General features: G+C 41.4%; 1 protein-coding gene across 2 annotated transcripts in view; it reads left to right on the top strand.

Annotated features, from left to right (window-relative positions):
* ZZEF1 (zinc finger ZZ-type and EF-hand domain containing 1) overlaps positions 1-12980 on the top strand; it is a 59053-nt gene extending 46073 nt beyond the window's left edge. For both annotated transcript variants that reach the window (XM_064468104.1, XM_064468103.1), the window contains exons 48-55: positions 790-1149; positions 3012-3155; positions 4053-4221; positions 6070-6168; positions 6942-7107; positions 8676-8826; positions 9282-9353; positions 9839-12980. In XM_064468104.1, the coding sequence (XP_064324174.1) occupies positions 790-1149; positions 3012-3155; positions 4053-4221; positions 6070-6168; positions 6942-7107; positions 8676-8826; positions 9282-9353; positions 9839-9913 (1236 nt within the window). In that variant the 3' untranslated portion in view covers positions 9914-12980. The remainder of the gene's footprint in view (positions 1-789; positions 1150-3011; positions 3156-4052; positions 4222-6069; positions 6169-6941; positions 7108-8675; positions 8827-9281; positions 9354-9838) is intronic.
* Positions 12981-17535: the final 4555 nt, after the last annotated feature.

The following is a 17535-nucleotide window of genomic DNA, read 5'->3' as shown; positions in this document are numbered from 1 at the left end:
AGAGATTGTATCCAATTACTGTAAGCTTTATGCCTAAGTGTTACTCTTTTAGTATGTTATTGTTATCTTACAGTAATTTCAGCAGTACAAGGAAGCAAAGAGTTCGTCTTGTAAAGTAGAGACTGCACTTGGAAGCTTGATGTTTTGCATTCAGTAGCGTGGTCCCACAGATCTTTGGCTTATCTTTGATGCTGGTTCCTGGCTGCGTGGTATCACCAGCACAGTTCTATAGCAAACTGGATCAACGGCTTCCTGAAGTAGTTTCACATAATTATAAGGAAAAAATAAAATAGGCCTTACAACAGCTTATACGGAGGCTGTGAAATATCCACCCCTGGAAAGTCTACAAACTTAACTGGACAAAGCCTTGATTTTTGAAGTTGGCTCAGCTTTAAGTCAGATTTGGACCAAATGATCTCCAGAGGTCCCTCCCAACTTGCCTCATTAGGTCTCACAAATAGCATGGCACTTTGTTGCTTTACCTCTGTAGGTCAGTTTAAATTAACGCTTCTGGTTAGAACTGTAACTGCTATTTCTGCTCGTGTGTACAGTCATGAATGCATCAGTGTATAGTGAAGTCTGACATATACAGTGTCTTTGAGGAATTCTGTCCCTGTAGGTGTGTGTGAGATCGCGCTTTTGTGTTCTTTGATGCATCTGTTTTTCAGTATGTAAAAGACAAATGAATTTGTAAATTCAGCTTGCAGTCTGAGGGACTGGTCAGATATCCAAACGTAAGGAAGCGAAATGTTGAGAGCCTATTTTCAAACTTGTGTTTCTTTTTTGCAGTCAAAGCCTGCGCTCTGTGATAAAGCAACAGAAGAAACCAATCCGGTCGCCCAGAAGCTGATAACCAACACAGAGAGTGATCTACAGCTTAGTTATGCCAAGCAACGTCGCACTAAAAGTTCGATACTCCTGCACAAGGAGCTGGACTCTAGAAGTAAAAAAGCTGTGAGGGACTACCTGTATCGTGTAAACGAGGCAACTGCTGTTCTTTATGCCAGGCATGTGCTGGCATCGTTGTTAGCAGAGTGGCCGGATGATGTGGCAATAAATGAGGAAATCCTAGATCTTAGTGGCCCAGCCCATATGACATACATACTGGACATGCTTATGCAGCTAGAGGAGAAGCAGTTATGGGAAAAAGTAAGTGGATTTCACTCATGCATGTGAACAAGCCCTGTGCCTACGTGCCACGAGACCAACTAACAAAAATACTTGCAGTACCTTTTCTTAAACTAAATTGAAACTCCAACGTTTAAATTAGTTCTGGAAAAGCAGTAGGAATCTGTCAGTGTCTTTAATGGACTGATTTTGGTAACAGAAAATGGAAAAACTAGCTCCGTGGAGACAAATCTTTCAGTTATGAAAGAGCTATATGGGAAAGCCAGTCTTACAGAGAAATTGGTAGAATAGGCAGTCTGTTTTGAAAGTTGCTTTTTATTAGGTCTTGGTGTGTATATTGTAATACCTGCTGCTCCATTGATGAGCTGACTGTTACCGTGGTGGAAGTGATTGTGGAATTACAATAGACTGTTGTAATGAAAATGTCAGCTCAACGCTTCACAGCAGTTGAAGCAAATCAAGTGCTGGGAATCTTCAAAGAAGGAATTGAAAATAAAACAGAGGCATCAGTATGCCACTGAACTGCTAGTATGCTCTCACCTGGACTACAGCGAGTGACCTGACTCCCTTGTCTCTTCTAAAAAAAAAAAGATGAAGTACAACTGGAAGAGATCTGGAGAAGGGTGGCAGGGATTATTATAGCCATGGAATAACTTCAGTATGAGGAACCAACTGATTTTCTTCATCCTGGATCTTTGCCCTGTAGGGGCATTGAGGGAGGAGGAATAATGAAAAAGTCTGTTCCTCTTTCTCTGTAGTTCTAAAACAGTAAGCAGCAAACAAAAGTCACCAGCAAGTATTATTCACTGGCCCTCCCAGTAAGAAAACAAAGGAGTGTCAGATTAAGGTAATAAGCAGCAGGTCCAAAACAAACCAAAAGAACTGGTTCTTGACACAGTATGTCATTGAAATTGTTGCCACAGGGTGTTTATATAGGTTCAGAAAGTGACAGGATGAACTGATAGAATAAAAATGTGTTAGGGCATATTAAATACAAAAGCATAGCCTTTGTCTTAGGCTGTTCTGCAAGTGTGTGGAGGCAAAGAACGCATTCAGGGAACTATGGTACACACTGCCTTTGTTTTTTAAACTCGTTTCCCCCAAGAAATCCATTCCTGGCTGATGTGGAGATGAACCTTTTGGTCTGAGCTTGCACTATGTTTTATAGGAGGAGTTAGAAAATTGCAGATGAAGAGATGTAACGGGTTGCTATAATGAGCTGGGAAGATCTTAAGTCACAGGACTCCTGATTCAGAGCTTTTGTGCAATTTTGAAAAATATGGAAAAAGTGGAGACTCAAGTTTTTCTGAATTATCATTTAGTTTGTCCTGATAGACTGAATAGCATTTTTTTTGTATTTTTCAAGACGCAGCTCTTGCACCTAGTGCTTTCTAACTCTGCAGCCTCTTAACTGATACTTAATCATTCCTCCTTATACATGGAGCTGTACATTTTGAAGGCTAAAACATGTGACACATTCTATTCAAATCAAAACCTGTAGGCATGGAAGGTAGAGGTGTCTTTTTATTATGTTAACAAAGTTGTTTTAAAACATCTTCGTTGTTTACAGCTTTAGTTTACTGTTAAATGCTTTATGGATTAGCCTTGATTCTAGCATTTGTGGAAGGAGATGTAGCTAATAGCTCTCGCATTTTTATCAGATAAAGACTGAAAGGTCTGGGTCAGAGTGAAGTATTCTGCACTTACAGAGATGACACTTGGAGACGTAATTTGTGAATTTGTCTTGTTTCTTGCTAGTAGCTCAATCCTCTCTTGGGAAACATGGTGAGGCTAGAAATGACTTTCGTGTCAGTCACCAGCATGTAAGTTTGTAAATGTTTTGATAGCAAATTCTATTTACATGACGTGTTGCTTCTCCCCAGATTCTACAGAAAGTACTCCATGGGTGCAATGAGAGCATGCTAGGAACAATGGCATTGACAGCTTGCCAGTTCATGGAGGAACCCGGAATGGCAGTCCAGATGCGCGAATCTAAACATCCGTATAACAACAATACCAATTTTGAGGTAAGGTACACATGTATCGCAGTGCAGTGGGTTTGCATGACTTGAAGGCTGGTTGAAAAATATTAATGGTCTGTGTGTATACCCGTGGGACTTCTGTGCTTGAAGCTCCTGTGCAATGTCCTTTTCAGTCTTGCTTTTGAAGAGGCTGATGCCAAATGACTGAGGCCTTGTCCTGTAAGGAATGTGTTGTGTAAGGCACACTACTGCAGTCCTAATTCAATCATGTGGAAAGTGCATAACTTAAAGGGTTTTACTACGCATGAGTTTGAAGCAGATCATATACTTAAATGGTTTCAGAGCCTTAATGAGCAAATATTTCTACCCTTTCATACAAAGATCTGTTTCACTTGGCCTGTTACTTCCTTGTGCTCCTAGATGAAAGCTAGGAGAGGAGTCTTTTTTTTTCTTGTATTTCTCGTTTTAGACTGTCTTGTCCTGACACAAACAGTTTCTGATTTTCTTTTCTTCGTATTGTTTGAAACCATTTTTCTGCTAGAGTTTGCTATAAGTATTTATTGCCTCTGGGCAGTCTTGGGATTTTTAACTGCACTGCAGCTTTTTATTTTTAAAATGGATATAAACCTTTAGGTTCTGGCAATGAGATCAATGTCAGCAACAATTACAGCTTTTTAAAACAAACAAACAAAAACAACAAAAAACCCACTAAGGCATTGCTAGCAATTAATTTTTACACTTGTAACAGCTAATGCAAACGATAGACCGTGCTTTACATTTGTTAAATTAGCTCCCAATAAAAATAATGAAGACTCTTTTTTTCCCCCATGGAGATGCTGTAATATTTGTCATATCTCCCTTGTTTGGATGGTGAAAGTTAAGTGGCTTCTTGGCAGGTAATATAGTATTACAGTATACAAAGGTGATGTGTTTATTTCTCAGGATAAAGTTCACATTCCCGGTGCTATCTACCTCTCGATCAAATTTGACTCTCAGTGTAACACAGAAGAAGGCTGTGATGAGTTGCTCATGTCCAGCAGCAGTGACTTCCAGCAGGATCGGCACAGCTTCAGTGGGTCTCCGCAGAAATGGAATGATTTTGAGCTTCCAGGTGAATATGCAGTGTTTTACAGTGCAAATGTGTAGGATATTAGTAGTATCCAGGACTCCTGAGGGAAACTGCTGAAAGATGACAGTTAAATGCAGGTGTTCCTGAGGCGAGGAGGGGGAACCGCTTTCTTGTCCCAGTCTGTTTGCTCTGACGTGCTGCTCTTGCATTTGTTTCTTATAAGTAGGCTTATCTGCTGTTCTGCTACTTGACCTTTTTCTTTCCACGCCTCACTCAAAGCATGCACTTAGCTACTGGAAACAAATTTTGATCTTGATTCTGTTCCAGCACAGCCCTTGTTCTGCACGATATTCACTTACATTGTTTCTGCCTTGTCTTACTTTCCACAGGAAGCAGAAAATAAAAAAAAAAAGCTTATCTTTTGTCTCTGTACTAGTGCTCAGAGCAAATAAAGAGTGCATGCCAATGCCTTATCTCCAGTGCTTGCTGCAGAGCATAGCTGTAAAGAAGTCAGTCGTTTGACCGACAGCTTCAGTCTCTGTTCTCTAAGCACGTTTTTGATAACACAGTAGCAAATGCCAGTGAGCTGGAAGACCACATGGTCCCATGCTGCTTAGGTTAAGTTGCTGTAACCACTGAGCACTGTGGCATTGCAGGAAGCTTTTGACTTCGAGTACTGTCAGTAGCTGTAAATAGATTTAAGAACTTCCTTAGCAAAGGAGTTTGGGTTACAAGGTGCTAGTTAGAAACAAATGTGTGCTCTGTAGAAATATTTTTAATTTTTATGCTCTTTTCTGTCCTCCTTTTCCTCCCAAACAGTTGTAGAGGCTTGCCAAGAAACTGAACTTTGAGGCCTGTTGTTTTTGGAGCAGCCTTGGCTGTGAAACTTGAGTTTCACCTGTGAAACTTCACTTCCAGCCAAGGGTGTCTGGATTAAGGCTCTTGATTTCACTCAGCAGGCTTTAGCTGGAACCAGGCATTTGGAGGCTTCTGGGCTTTTCATTTGACGGCAGGGCTTTCTCAAGGCTCCTTGGAGTAGGAGAGAGCAATGGCTCCATTTCATGATGTAAAGAGGAACAGGTTTTCAGATTTCTTCTTTTTTTTTAATCCTAAAATATGTTTTAAAAATTTTTCTTCTTCATGAAACTTTGAAAATTCTGCTTCCCAGTTAAACTAGCATGCTTGTCCCAGGGTGATAGGATTTTTCATGGAACAGAAGGAAATTCTAAGTTTTAACCAGATCTAATATTACAGGGCATGATAGCTAAGGATTTGTTTTGTTTAGCATTACAGCTAACTACCTGTTTAACTCTGTGAAGCTGTAGATGTTACAGTGACAATAACTTTGTGAATGTTCCACTGCCTGACTGTAAATGGTGAAACATTTTGATGGTTCTTCCACTTTCAAGTGGTTAAGTTTAGCAATTTTGCTCCGTAGAGTAGAAGTGTGCGATTTAACTTTCTGACAAGTAAAAGCAGTGCAGCTTTACTTTCACATTTTTTTAACCTTCTGTTTAATGGGCTGTGAACTTGGCTTCTTTTTTCATAAATCGTAACTGATCCATAACACAACTGGAAAAGTGAAGTTTAGCTGTGTGTACATTATAGAGTTTCTTTAGCTCCCTCTTCTATGTAGCTGCCAAAATGTAAGCGACATTATCCTTCTAACGATCTTTATCCAGTGGAAACCATGCTGCGTTTTGCTCCAGCCTTCTGTTCATCACCCTGTTCGGTGCATTTCATCATTAACCAAAAAGTAAAAGATCACCTCTCTTGAATGGTGATGTCTAGAATTAATTTATGACTGACTTTTCATCTGAATTGTAGTTGTGGTAGCAAAACTAACTCAGAAGGTAGTAATGTTGATTTTCCTCCTGCCCCTGTACACAGGAGACACACTCTATTACCGATTTACTTCTGACATGAGTAACACTGAGTGGGGTTATAAGTTTACAGTGACAGCAGGTCACCTTGGAAGGTTTCAGACAGGTAAGCACTGCTCAGAATGTATTGGAAAGGACTTTTTGGAGTTATTTTGCTGAGCTTTGACAGACTTGTGTTTATCCCTTTTTTTATTATTTAAAATTTGCTTTCTCCAGTGTTTTGGAAATAACGTAATTAGGCTTGTTCAAGCTGAAACTTGACTAGTGTCTCTTACCTGCTATGATTTTATGCTAGAAATACCAAATCTTCACAGAGACTTGGAGATAACAATTACAATAATGTTATTTGCGTTCAAAGTCTTATGATATGACAGTAATTGCACGCAGGATTTAGTAAACACTCCAAGGTGCCGTAATTGGAAAAAGAAATGATTGTAATTGTGTTTTTAAAAAGTAGTCATCCATTAAATTAGGCTGGTTCTGGACCTAATGTCTGGATACAGCATAAAAGGTTTTGTTATTTTACTTTAGAGCTTAAATATTGCTAACAAAATCGAAGCCGGTAGATGACTTGCAATCAGCAAAACTCTGCTGCATACCACATAATAGTGAGGGCCTGCGTTCTGTTTGCCTTATTTGGGCAAAACTTTAACTTCAGATTAGGATTCCCTCTAATTATTATCTAAGTTTTGCCCCAGAAAAGACTTGCGATGTCAGGATGTAATCTAGAATTATCTCAGATTTTTGTTTGGTATTTTTCTTTGATATTTCTTGCTCGGCAGAGCAATTCTTAGTATACGGAGAAGAGAAAACTGAATATATGAACAGGATTGGTCCCTACAAAAGTAACAGCTGTTTGAATCTTTTCCGCCCCCCCAGGGTTTGAAATTCTAAAGCAGATGCTGTCCGAGGAAAGGGTAGTTCCTCACCTCCCACTGGCCAAAATCTGGGAGTGGCAGGTCGGGGTAGCGTGCCGTCAGACCGGTCACCAGCGTTTGAAGGCTATTCACTTGCTCTTGAAGGTAGTGCAGTGCAGCGCCCAGAGGTAAGTGCACTGTTCTGCCTTGCACACTAGAAGGCAAAGGGCAGGCGAAGAAAAAGTGACCAAGCTGGTATTGTTTTGAAGCCAGAAACCCATGATTTGAAGTAGGTATTCTTAATTTGCCTTTCAGATAAAATTCACAGTGCCTTGATAGCAGAAACTATCTGTTTATAATAGTTATAAAACTATTATAAGCAGTTTTTAAAAACATTTTCTCTTCTTCTTTGGCTTTTAAAAAAGTCCCATGAATCCAAATGTGGTTGTAGTAAAGGAAAAAAAATCACACCAATACAGGTCAAAAAATCGATCTCAAGTAATTTTCTAGAAATATATTCTCTTTGTATTAGTTGTACTTCAGAATTAAGGTGAGGATGGAATAATAAACTGGTGAAATGATGATCTGATTCTCTATAAAGTAAATAACTTTTAAATTATTATTTTCAGTTGTACCACTAAGCCTGTAATTGAATTTTAGGAGGGATAGGTGTGCTAATGTGTGGCATGGGTATTTCTTATGAAAGTACGTGTTCAAAAAATGTTGAGCTTTTATAGTGTTTTGCAAATGTGTATAGTCGCATTAACTCAACAGAAATGCTGGAAACAAAGGCAGCAATGCTGGACACTTACCTCGGTTATGTCTTCTCAGTTAAGAGCAAGCAAAATCATGTCAATAACAGCATCCTACTTGCTTGCTTCGATAAAGGAGAAGTCAAGAAGTATATTCACATATAGTAATAAAAATGAACAATTACATAAAACTATTGCTTGACTCTGTAAATTTTAGATACACTGATCTGCACGCAAGTCTGAAATACTGATTTTGGTATTACTTGTAATCACGGATTTATTACTTTTTCAAGTTCCCTTGTTTTTTTTTTATTCAGAAAATGTCTGCCTTGTCATGCGGACAACAAATTTAATTGCTAAAATATCAAGTTTCCATTGTACTTGTAATATTTAATATTTTTCTTGTGTTTATCAGATGGTAGGTTCTGAAATGGACTTTACCCCTTTCTCCCCCCCCACTAAGTGATATTTGTCATCCCATCTGTATGACAAGTGACATTTGGGTTAGCTAGCTTTAACTCAGGAGTAGGAAGGAGGCAGGGTTGGAGTTGTTTGTAGAGCTATATATCAGTTTTTGTCTGTCTGCCTTCTACAAGGGCATCATCTGCTCGGTGCTGTAGTTCGGTACGGTATACTTCGAAGCAGTGGAGCTAGAGCATTTAGCAAAGTGATGTATATAGTTATTTTAAAGTCCTCATTTCAGGAGGCCACTCAGTTTTAGAAAAGTCATTTAGACATATTCATGGATATCAGGTTTTCTCTACTTCACTGATTCAGGATGAAATTCATTGTGCTGAAACACCTGACTGAATTTAGATTCTAAAATACTTCTTGTGTTTCTCCCTTCATCTGTACATCTAACTGTCAAAACTGTATGTTTTTGGTCTCTGAAATTTGTTTGGGGTTTCCTGCCCCTTCACCCCCATTCCCCCAAAACAGGCATAATCATCATGGTTACTCACTATTTCATCTAAATTACCTTTTCTTTTTTTTTTTCCCTCCAGGGACTGTGACCTCACCTTGTTGAAGCCACTTTGGCAGCTTTTCACCCATATGGAAAACAACTTGTGTCATGACATGACCAAGCCTGGTATTCTCCTTCCTCTTCATCGTGCGCTTGCAGAACTCTTCTTTGTTACAGAAAACAGAGTTAGTGTAAGTAGTTCATGTATTTGTATCCCTCCTCTCCCCAGTGCTGGGAATGATATGTGGTTCAGTGTTAAACTAAATGCAGTTTTCTTTTTTTTCTTGGCAAAGTTCATCAGAGCTTTAGAAACTTTAAATGCTTCAGAAACATTAACAACTTTCTCTTGTGGAGTCTGGTAGTGAATTCTAATAGAGGGGCATACTGCTCCCTTATCCGTCGTGGGCCCTTAAGTAATAGTCGTGACTCCTTGTGTGATTAAGGCAGTAGGCCTTACATATGAACAGCCTGTAATTAACTGATTTCTGTGGTCGCAAACTGTGCTCTAGTTCAAGAGAGTCTTGGGTGTAGTTCTGATGCCTTTGGTTCCCGGGGACTGCTATGATGATTGGCATTTTAATGTTAATTAGTAGGATATCACCTTTGGCAGAAACGTTGGTGTTCATGGAATGTTTTCTGGCTGCAGGAGCTTGGGTCTCTACAGGAGTATTTGCTTGCCTTAAATACTGAAGATCATCTTCATCGCTGCACAGCACAGGTAATAAGATTGCACAATCCCAGTGATGTGTGTATTTGTCAGTTTTCTGGCAGATAGAGATAACAAGTGGTTTCTGATTGCCTAGTGGAGTTTTGAAAATAGATATGAATGTACTTGGGCTTTACAGTACTGTGACAATAGGCCTCTGAAACTTGTGAATGAACTGCACACAAATGCTGTTCTCCTTTAACAGTCAGATGATGTGCCACAGACTGGCCGTTGGGTGTAATCAGCTGTATCTGTTTTACCGAATTGGCTTCTCAATGGCCAAAACATGGGAACGGGGAAGGACTTTCAGCAACTGGAAATGCAGTTGCCTTGCCAAAACTGCCTGGATGCATGACCAGGCATGACTGCACTGCGAGGAAATGACCGGGTAGAAACAGGATGGCTATTTATCTATTTAATTTCATACAAGGATTTCTTTACAGGTTGGGACTGAGGAGATTCATTGCCATGACTTTGTTTTTCCTTCTCTCTTATAGGCCCTGAAAAACATTGCTGCTATCAGCCTCGCCATTAACTACCCAAACAAATCAACAAGTTTCTGGAATGTTTAATACTGGCTCAGGCCGGAGTGCATGGGATAGAGTAGTTTGTCCATAGGACACTGGAACAAACATCTTAACTTCGTTCAGGAAAAGTTCCTTCAGCTTCAGTGTATGAGCACTCTGCAGCCTTCCTTCCTTCCACCTTGATGTAGAATTTGTAAAAGTAAAAGCGCACTTCAATGAAAAAGCACATCTTGAAGTAACTCACGCGTCGCCTACAGTTATGTATGCACATATTGTAGCATGTTAGAGTAAACAGAACAATATTTTTTTTATTCAGAGGAAGTAAATGAAAGAAGGTAGCTGAAGTATGAGAATGGAAGGCTCCTGCGTTGGTATCGTCTGCCTCCAAGGGAACTTGATTGATGGAACGTGACGGCTTTGAAAATACTGCTGAACTCGGAGTGATGCCGTCAGCAGCATCTATTATATATCATTGAAGTGAAATAGGCAAGCCAGAATCTGGTGGGCTGATGCAGAAAGGGTCCACACTTGAATCCTGTCATGTTTGCTTTTGCTTTGAAGGCTACTACCCAAGGAAAAGAACCTTAATTCTTACTAAACTACAGGTTGTAAAACCTGTAAAATTCTGGGTGACTTGCATAGCAGTTAAAGGATTTCAGTTTCAGAGCATCCCTGTGCAAGAGATTAACATTTCTCCTGTTCTTTGATTTGATCAGCCGGATCATCTACTCTTAATTTATCTCTGATGTGTTATTCTAAATAGTACGTGATTCTAGTGCAGAGAGCAGAGGCTGGCCTCCATTGACAAAGCAGAGGTAATATGAAGAACTGAGAAACTTGCATGTTTCTTGAAGATCATGTCTTTACAAGAAATTACTCATGAGGCTTTTTTCTTTAATTATTTCCATACTAGTGACTTAGGAGGTCTTTCTTGGCAATCTTGGGAACCCGGACTCCCAGCACTTAGGATGGGGGTTAGTGATCAATCCAGTCTTATCTTAGAGAGCAATAACTGCGTTACTTTTAGTGAACATGGAATGAATTGCAGTCCTTCTATGCTGAAATAAATTGGCTTTCTTCCTGCTCAGCTATGCTGATTATTCCCTTTCCAAAGAGTTAAAAAGAACATAGAAGGAATTGGGGGTGTATTTTGTATACCGTTATACAGTATGTAGAGCTGGTCTTTGTCAAGTATTAATTCAGAGAACTTCTTATGCTAATTATTTTCTTCTTCCTTTCTGCACCTCAACATTAGGATCTGAAAAAAAGGCAACCAAGAGCTTCAGTAGTAACTGAATGCAAGTTGTGTAAAGGCAGTGGCTCTGTCAGAAGGGAATACGCTTTTTGACTTTGCTTGTCCAAAGGGTGCCTAAATAGCAATGTGCAACGTGCACAGGAGCACCACTTCAGGGGACGACCTCTGAACTGATGGTCTCGTCAGCTGGGGCTGGAATTTTAAGGGTGGTCCAATCTCCCTCTGAGAGGGAAGCATGCAGTAATACATCCCCTTTTTTTTTTTGGATGGCCTTTACTGCTCTAGTTAAAGATGTTTTGACTTCTGTTCAGCCAGGTGAATGCAAAGTGAGTGCTTCTTCAGGGAATAAGGTTGAATCAGAATGTGGTTATGCTGCCTGAAAGACTTAAAACTGAAGACCAAGAAGCACTATGCTGAAGACATTGCCTTCAGGAATGGAGTGGCCCTCTTAGCAAACGAGAATGCCAGAATTCAGGAAAAATGTACTGTTTATCAAAGACTGAAAGGAGACGGAGAGATACTGCTCTGAAACCCCTCCTCGAGCATACTGTAGTTGAAGGTTAAAGCCCTCCTTCCTTCCTCAGTGAGATCACAATGGGAAGGGAATTATCAAAGCTGCGGCATATCTTTAACTCATGGATCCTTTTGTTCCCACACTCGAGTGACGTATTTGAGTTTGGAATCTCACTGCAGGGGTCTCAGAGATCCCTGAGGAACCAGCTGCTTCACACTTTAATAGCACGAACAGATCCTGGGAACAGGGAGTTGCTCCACCAAAATGAGACGTTCTTGAGTCTACTTTAGGGAGACGTTTCGATGGGACAGGTGAGCATTTTGAAATTGCTCTTCTTGAGCAGTAGGACTTTCTACTCACTGCCTCAGTGTGAATCCATGGCTAAGCAGTCAGGGAACGCGACGGGCTGATTTGCGAAGGCATGTAGCATGCTGCTGAGATCTGCCTGGTTTAGTTAAAGAAGGCTTTTTTCTTTTCTCACATCAGGGATGAAGACTGTAAATAAACCATTCATAGAACCTGTCGTGGCTCTATCATGTTCACGTTTTTTTTTCCGTTGGACTGACTTTTTGCTTGCTGTGTGAAGACATGAGGCTGCAAGGATGACACAGGAGTGGCCGGTGTTCCTTTCTAGGTGTACCACTTAACTTACTCTACCAGCAGTAACTGGCCTTGTCAGTCAGTCGTCTCGCCCTGAAGGGACTGTCTAGGAACAGTGTCCACTAAATATAATTTCTACCCACTAGATGGAACTGAAGGACTGTGACCTCAGTTGACACTGAATCTGTTGCTGCCTTACAACTCAATCATTCATTATGGATTTTTTAAGAGACAAGAAACACTGATATTTTATTTTATTCTGATAGTTTTAAAGAAAGGAGGAGAACACCAATAATCAATATTCCTAATCAATTACATTTTGCAAATCCTGCAGCAGTTCCAAGTGGATATGGATGGTACTATTGAATAGTATAAAACTGTCTGGAAAACAGGCATGCTGAAAAAAATGTGCCTAATATAAAAAAAGTTTAAAACCAAACAAAAAAAAAATCACAAACAAAAAAGTCCTGCCTGAATCACTTATGATGTGTTTAAAACAAACCATATTGTTCCTAATGATACATTTGACTCGCTTTCATTAAACACTTAAAAAAGAGAGTTTTATAATTTCTTTTCTTACGGGTTTACTACTTTGCAATTTTTATCAGTTGTTTAAAATATATCAAACCTTTAGATTTATTCCAGTTCAGTTCAACATGTATAAAGAAAGCTACAGATGTGGGTAAAATATGCAAATGAAGAGAAATATATTGTAAAAAATCTATAAAAACAAAAAAGTACAACACCGTGTCTGGTTTTTGTTTGCTTTTCTCCTCTCCTCAGTGAATGTGAAACACACGAATTTGCAGCGAGAGCCAGGGTTTTCCCTAACGAACCTTCATTTTCAGCGCCTGTCAGCGAACGCGCTTTTCCTCCTGTGATCAGCCTGTGCCTGATGTTGGGTCGAGCTATGCAGGATACATGCTCCGGAGATACATGCTTCTGGAGCTCTCTTAAAATCCAGCCCTGCTGTTTACATTCCAGTGGCCTTGTCCTAAAACTGAAGTTTTCCCATGGATATCCATTGGTTTCAGTGCCTATGTGTGTTTACTTTCTGACCTGAAACAGCTGGGACCCCAGATGTTTTATGTAAAGCTGAGATTTGTGGTAGTATCTCTTGATTCTAATTAGTGGTGTTTATCAGCGATGGTCCTTGTTCCTACCTAGTCCCGTGGGCTTAGTTTAGAAGCTTATTTACCTTGGGTTTGGCTGGAGGAAAAGGTTGTTCAGGGAAGCGTGAGGAAGTTGACATCTTGCTGTATTTACCTAAAGCTGTAAGTCGTTTCCACCGGTTTCACGTGCTCAGAGAATGTTCTCATTAGGTAATTTTATTAAATACAAATAAATGGTGTGATTGTGGAGTTGTGGGGGAGTGGGGACCATTCCCGGAGACAGCCAGGTTTGAGGTTTCACCCGGTGTAAGCAAGGTAATAAATTTAACAAATTCAGTTTAATCTGCTATTCAATCTCGTCTGCTCCCAGGCGCTGGAATGTAACAGAGCTCCCAACCACAATGTTTGAGAACGACTGGTTTTCAGATCAAGGTAATTAAGGCTGTTTTTCTTCCAAGAGATCAAAATTAGGCTGCAAGCTAACTTAAAAGCGAGTGAGTTTTTTTTAACCTACTTTTAGGAGAAGGCTGTTCTATGCTTAAAAGAGAACCAGCCCAAATGCCCTGAGATGCAGCGCTTCCAGTGGATCTTGTATCTTGGCAAACATTAGGGCAAGACCTGCCCATTAACGCCATTTTAAACCTGGAATGACTGTCCACAAATCCACGAAGGTACCCGGCTGTAAAATGAGGGTGCACTGGAGCAGAGCAAGGCCCAATAATCCGATTCGTTACTTTCCTTTCCCCTGCGAATGATGAAAGTGGTTTCGTGCAACCAGAGGTGAGCGGGGCTGGGTATCTCCTGGGGAAGCCACCAGCACAGCGTCACGCCTTGTTTTCAGGGGACAAGCAACCGCAGCCATGGGAGCCTATAAGAACCATGACCTGGTCTTTAGGTAAAGCTACTTGAATGGTGGAGAACAGATTAATATATTAAAGAGGATGCTTTTCAACGCTCGGTCACTTAGTCCGTGGGAGGCCAGGCTGGATAATAACTGGAACAAAGACTGTGTATTGGTCAAAAGCCTGGAAAAACAGGAACTGCGCTGGGCTTTGTAGGGGGGAAACAGAACCCACTTCTGAATTTAAAGCAAAGAAGCCGATTCCAACTCAAGTGAATAAGAGAGAAATCCACTGTGAATAGGGAAGGAATTAAGTAAGAGGTGAAGGAAGTAAGATTAAAGCTCATTCTTTCCATGATGGTCGGGTCTAATTTAATGAGGTCTATTCTGCAGTAATCTTTCCTAATTTTTACCTAAGAAAGCACAAATAATAAAAAGCTCAAACCCAGGCTGCAGCATTGGGCTGGGGCTCATAAATGGGTATGCAGTCTAAGGAGGGATGAACACTGAAAAAAAAACCCCAACCTTATTTCCTCCAACTGAAAATCCCAACAAGCATTCCTGATAACTACATTAAAACCTCAGACGGTTCTGTAACGGTCCCCAGCAGTTAGAGGTTTGTTCTTTTTATATTCAAGGGCTCAGAACATTTGGATTTAGGGACTGTGGTAACGGAAGTGGAGAAGGGGTAACTGGGCTGTCTTGGAGGCAGGGTCTTTCCACCTAGGTGTCAGGCGGTTTGCTGGGGAGTTTCTCCAACTAATGCTTTTCTGCTTTCCTTTAATGGTTGGTTGTTGGTTTGGTTTTTTTTAAGCTGGTTTCCTGCCGCTATTCCCCACTTCACTGTCTGGCTTCCCATAAATCTTACTGCATTTTTTTTTTTTTTTTTAACATTTGCAGTGCGAACAACAAATATTTAAGCTTGCATTGCATGGAAAAAGTCAATTTGATGTAAACGAAACAAATGTAAAATTAAAGCACCTGCAAATATTTGTCAAAGGTACCTTCCCTCGCAGGCTGGTTCCCAAAACGCTTTGTTAGCATCTCCCAGCACCTGTATCCTCGAACGTGCTTACTCCGAGCCGTTTTGATGCCTGCACGTGCACGTGAGTGAGTGCTAGACGAGGTGCTCCATTTCATACGCACGGTGTGAGCTGTGTCCGGCAGCGAATGCCCCCTCCTCCCCTCGCAAGCCCTCTGGTGAGGGAGTTCCCCACCCCGACCTGCAGAAGAGTGGGGTCTGGCTAACAGGGGTGAGCTTGGTGGTGGTTTCTCCTCTGGCGGCGCTGGGCAGTGACTACAGCGATGCGTTTTCGGTTGCCTCCTGTGACCCGCTTTAGCCCGTCTCTGCGCCTCCCTGCAGGCTCCCCACAAAGCCCCGCTTTGCGGCTCCTTGGCTTGGCCGAGACGTGCAGCGTCGCTTTGGGGGTGCGGAGCGAGCTGCCGCCGGGGCTCCTGCTGCTTTCTGGAGACAGCCCTTTGCTGCGCTCAGGCGGTGCGCGCCCTTCCAGGAGGCGTTGGTAAGGCCGGTGCTAAGCATCACACCTTCTCACTGCTTCGTGCCTAATATCTGACACACAAAATTGTTTTTAGCTCTTGGTAGTGAGTCATTCCCCTTGTCTTTAACACACCTTCGTGGAGGTGGGCTGGGAGCTCAGCTTTGGGTGCCTGAAGGCACCCAAAGGTTCTAACCTCCTCAACCACATAACATTTCTAGGAACCAGCAAAACCCCTTATTGGACTCCAAAGGAGCTCTGCTCCTCTGGTGGCGTTGCTGCCGCGTCAGGAATGCAGACAAATGCGAAATGAAAAGAGGCGAAGGGGTGTGCAGCGTGTTTTGGTAATTATTTGATTTAAATATATTCCCCGTGTGTTTTCAGCCAGATCAAACTCTCTGACGGTTGTCCCTGCCGTTGGGTAGCTGCTGAGCGTTGCTCAGGGGGGCTTTGCAGGCGTGGGTCGTTGGGCAGGGATGGGTTGTAGGGCGGTTGCTGCCACCAACCGCTGGTTATTGAAGCTCAGTCTGAATTTCTAGGTGAAAGATTCCATGTTAATGGCTTGAGGAATCAGAGGAAATGCTTCCTTTTACGACTTTATACTTTCTAATCCGTAAAAGCATCCTATACACGTTTTTCTCTCTCCAACACGTTGTCTTCTGTGGTACAATTCCTATGACAGGAGGGCTTCAATACACGTATAAAGGTAGACATTGATTTCGGCTTCCGTTCATCATCATGCTTAGCTTAGATTAAATTAAATATGGAATTAAGCTGTAATCATAAACTCATCTAGTTAAGCATTTAAAGGTAGGCTTTAAATTGGTTTTGGATCCTAAAAAGACCACACTGTTGTTATGAAGTTCACAAATTGTACGGCTTTCTCTTGCATCCAGCAAAACCTACAAAGGCAAAAGAAAAAAAAGATGAATTCTTGAGTCAGGAGAACTGTTGAGTCAGGAGACCTTTAGTCTCGTCGGCTTGCTGGAGAATAAGTCATGTCTGCGTTTCTTACCCTTCTCCTTTACATAAACCACCCACAGAAAACTCATTAATCAAAAATGTCAGTGGCTTCGCAGAAATGCCCCCCCTGCTCACACCTTGGGTTTTATTTTCCTCGGAGGGGCAGGTGGAGCTTTTTTCTCCCCGCCAATTGTATTTTTCTATTTTTTAAACGTCTTTGTTCCTTCATACTGTCAGTGTTAATATTTAAAGAGAAAAGTGTGTTTCGTTCTCTGTGGGGTCAATTTTGAATATGCTGCTGGATTTTAAATGACATCGCTTTGCCTTCAATAATTGTCCTTCTTACATTGCTCTGAAAAATTGCATTTTCCTCCACTCATTTGCCAGTCTCAAAATACACTGTGATGCCTTTGATCTTTGGCACCTTATTTTTCTGCAGAAGACGTCTCAGCTTCTTCAAAGCTGACGGCATCTCGGAGGGTGTGCTCTTTGCTCGCTGCCGCCTTCCCCAGCGCGCTGGCTCGCTGCAGCGGCTTCTGCCTTTTCATTCGGTCGCGGGAGGACGGGGGGAGCTGAAAATAGTTGCTTTATTTACCGGAGACTCAAAGGCTCTCTGAGAGTAAAGCAAACCCCTCCTGAATTTTGCACTAATAATGCTTAAAACCAGCAAAGACTGCTGATGAGACGTTATAGCTTTTCTTTAATTAAGTCTTCACAAAGGTTGATGGGAGGATCCTTGTATGAGGAGCACGGACCAGTGTCCAGGAGGTCTCACTGCCCGTCCCCTGTGCTGGCTAGGCACTATAGGAATTAGAGATGCTGCTCTGCTCCATGAGGTCTGTTCACAGCCAAAATAATGTTGGAAGGGCATAAGAAAGATCCCTCC

Source organism: Phalacrocorax carbo, chromosome 17 (assembly GCF_963921805.1).
Source record: "Phalacrocorax carbo chromosome 17, bPhaCar2.1, whole genome shotgun sequence".
NCBI classification, from domain to species: Eukaryota; Metazoa; Chordata; class Aves; order Suliformes; family Phalacrocoracidae; genus Phalacrocorax; species Phalacrocorax carbo.
This window is presented reverse-complemented; position numbering and strand designations above follow the sequence as displayed.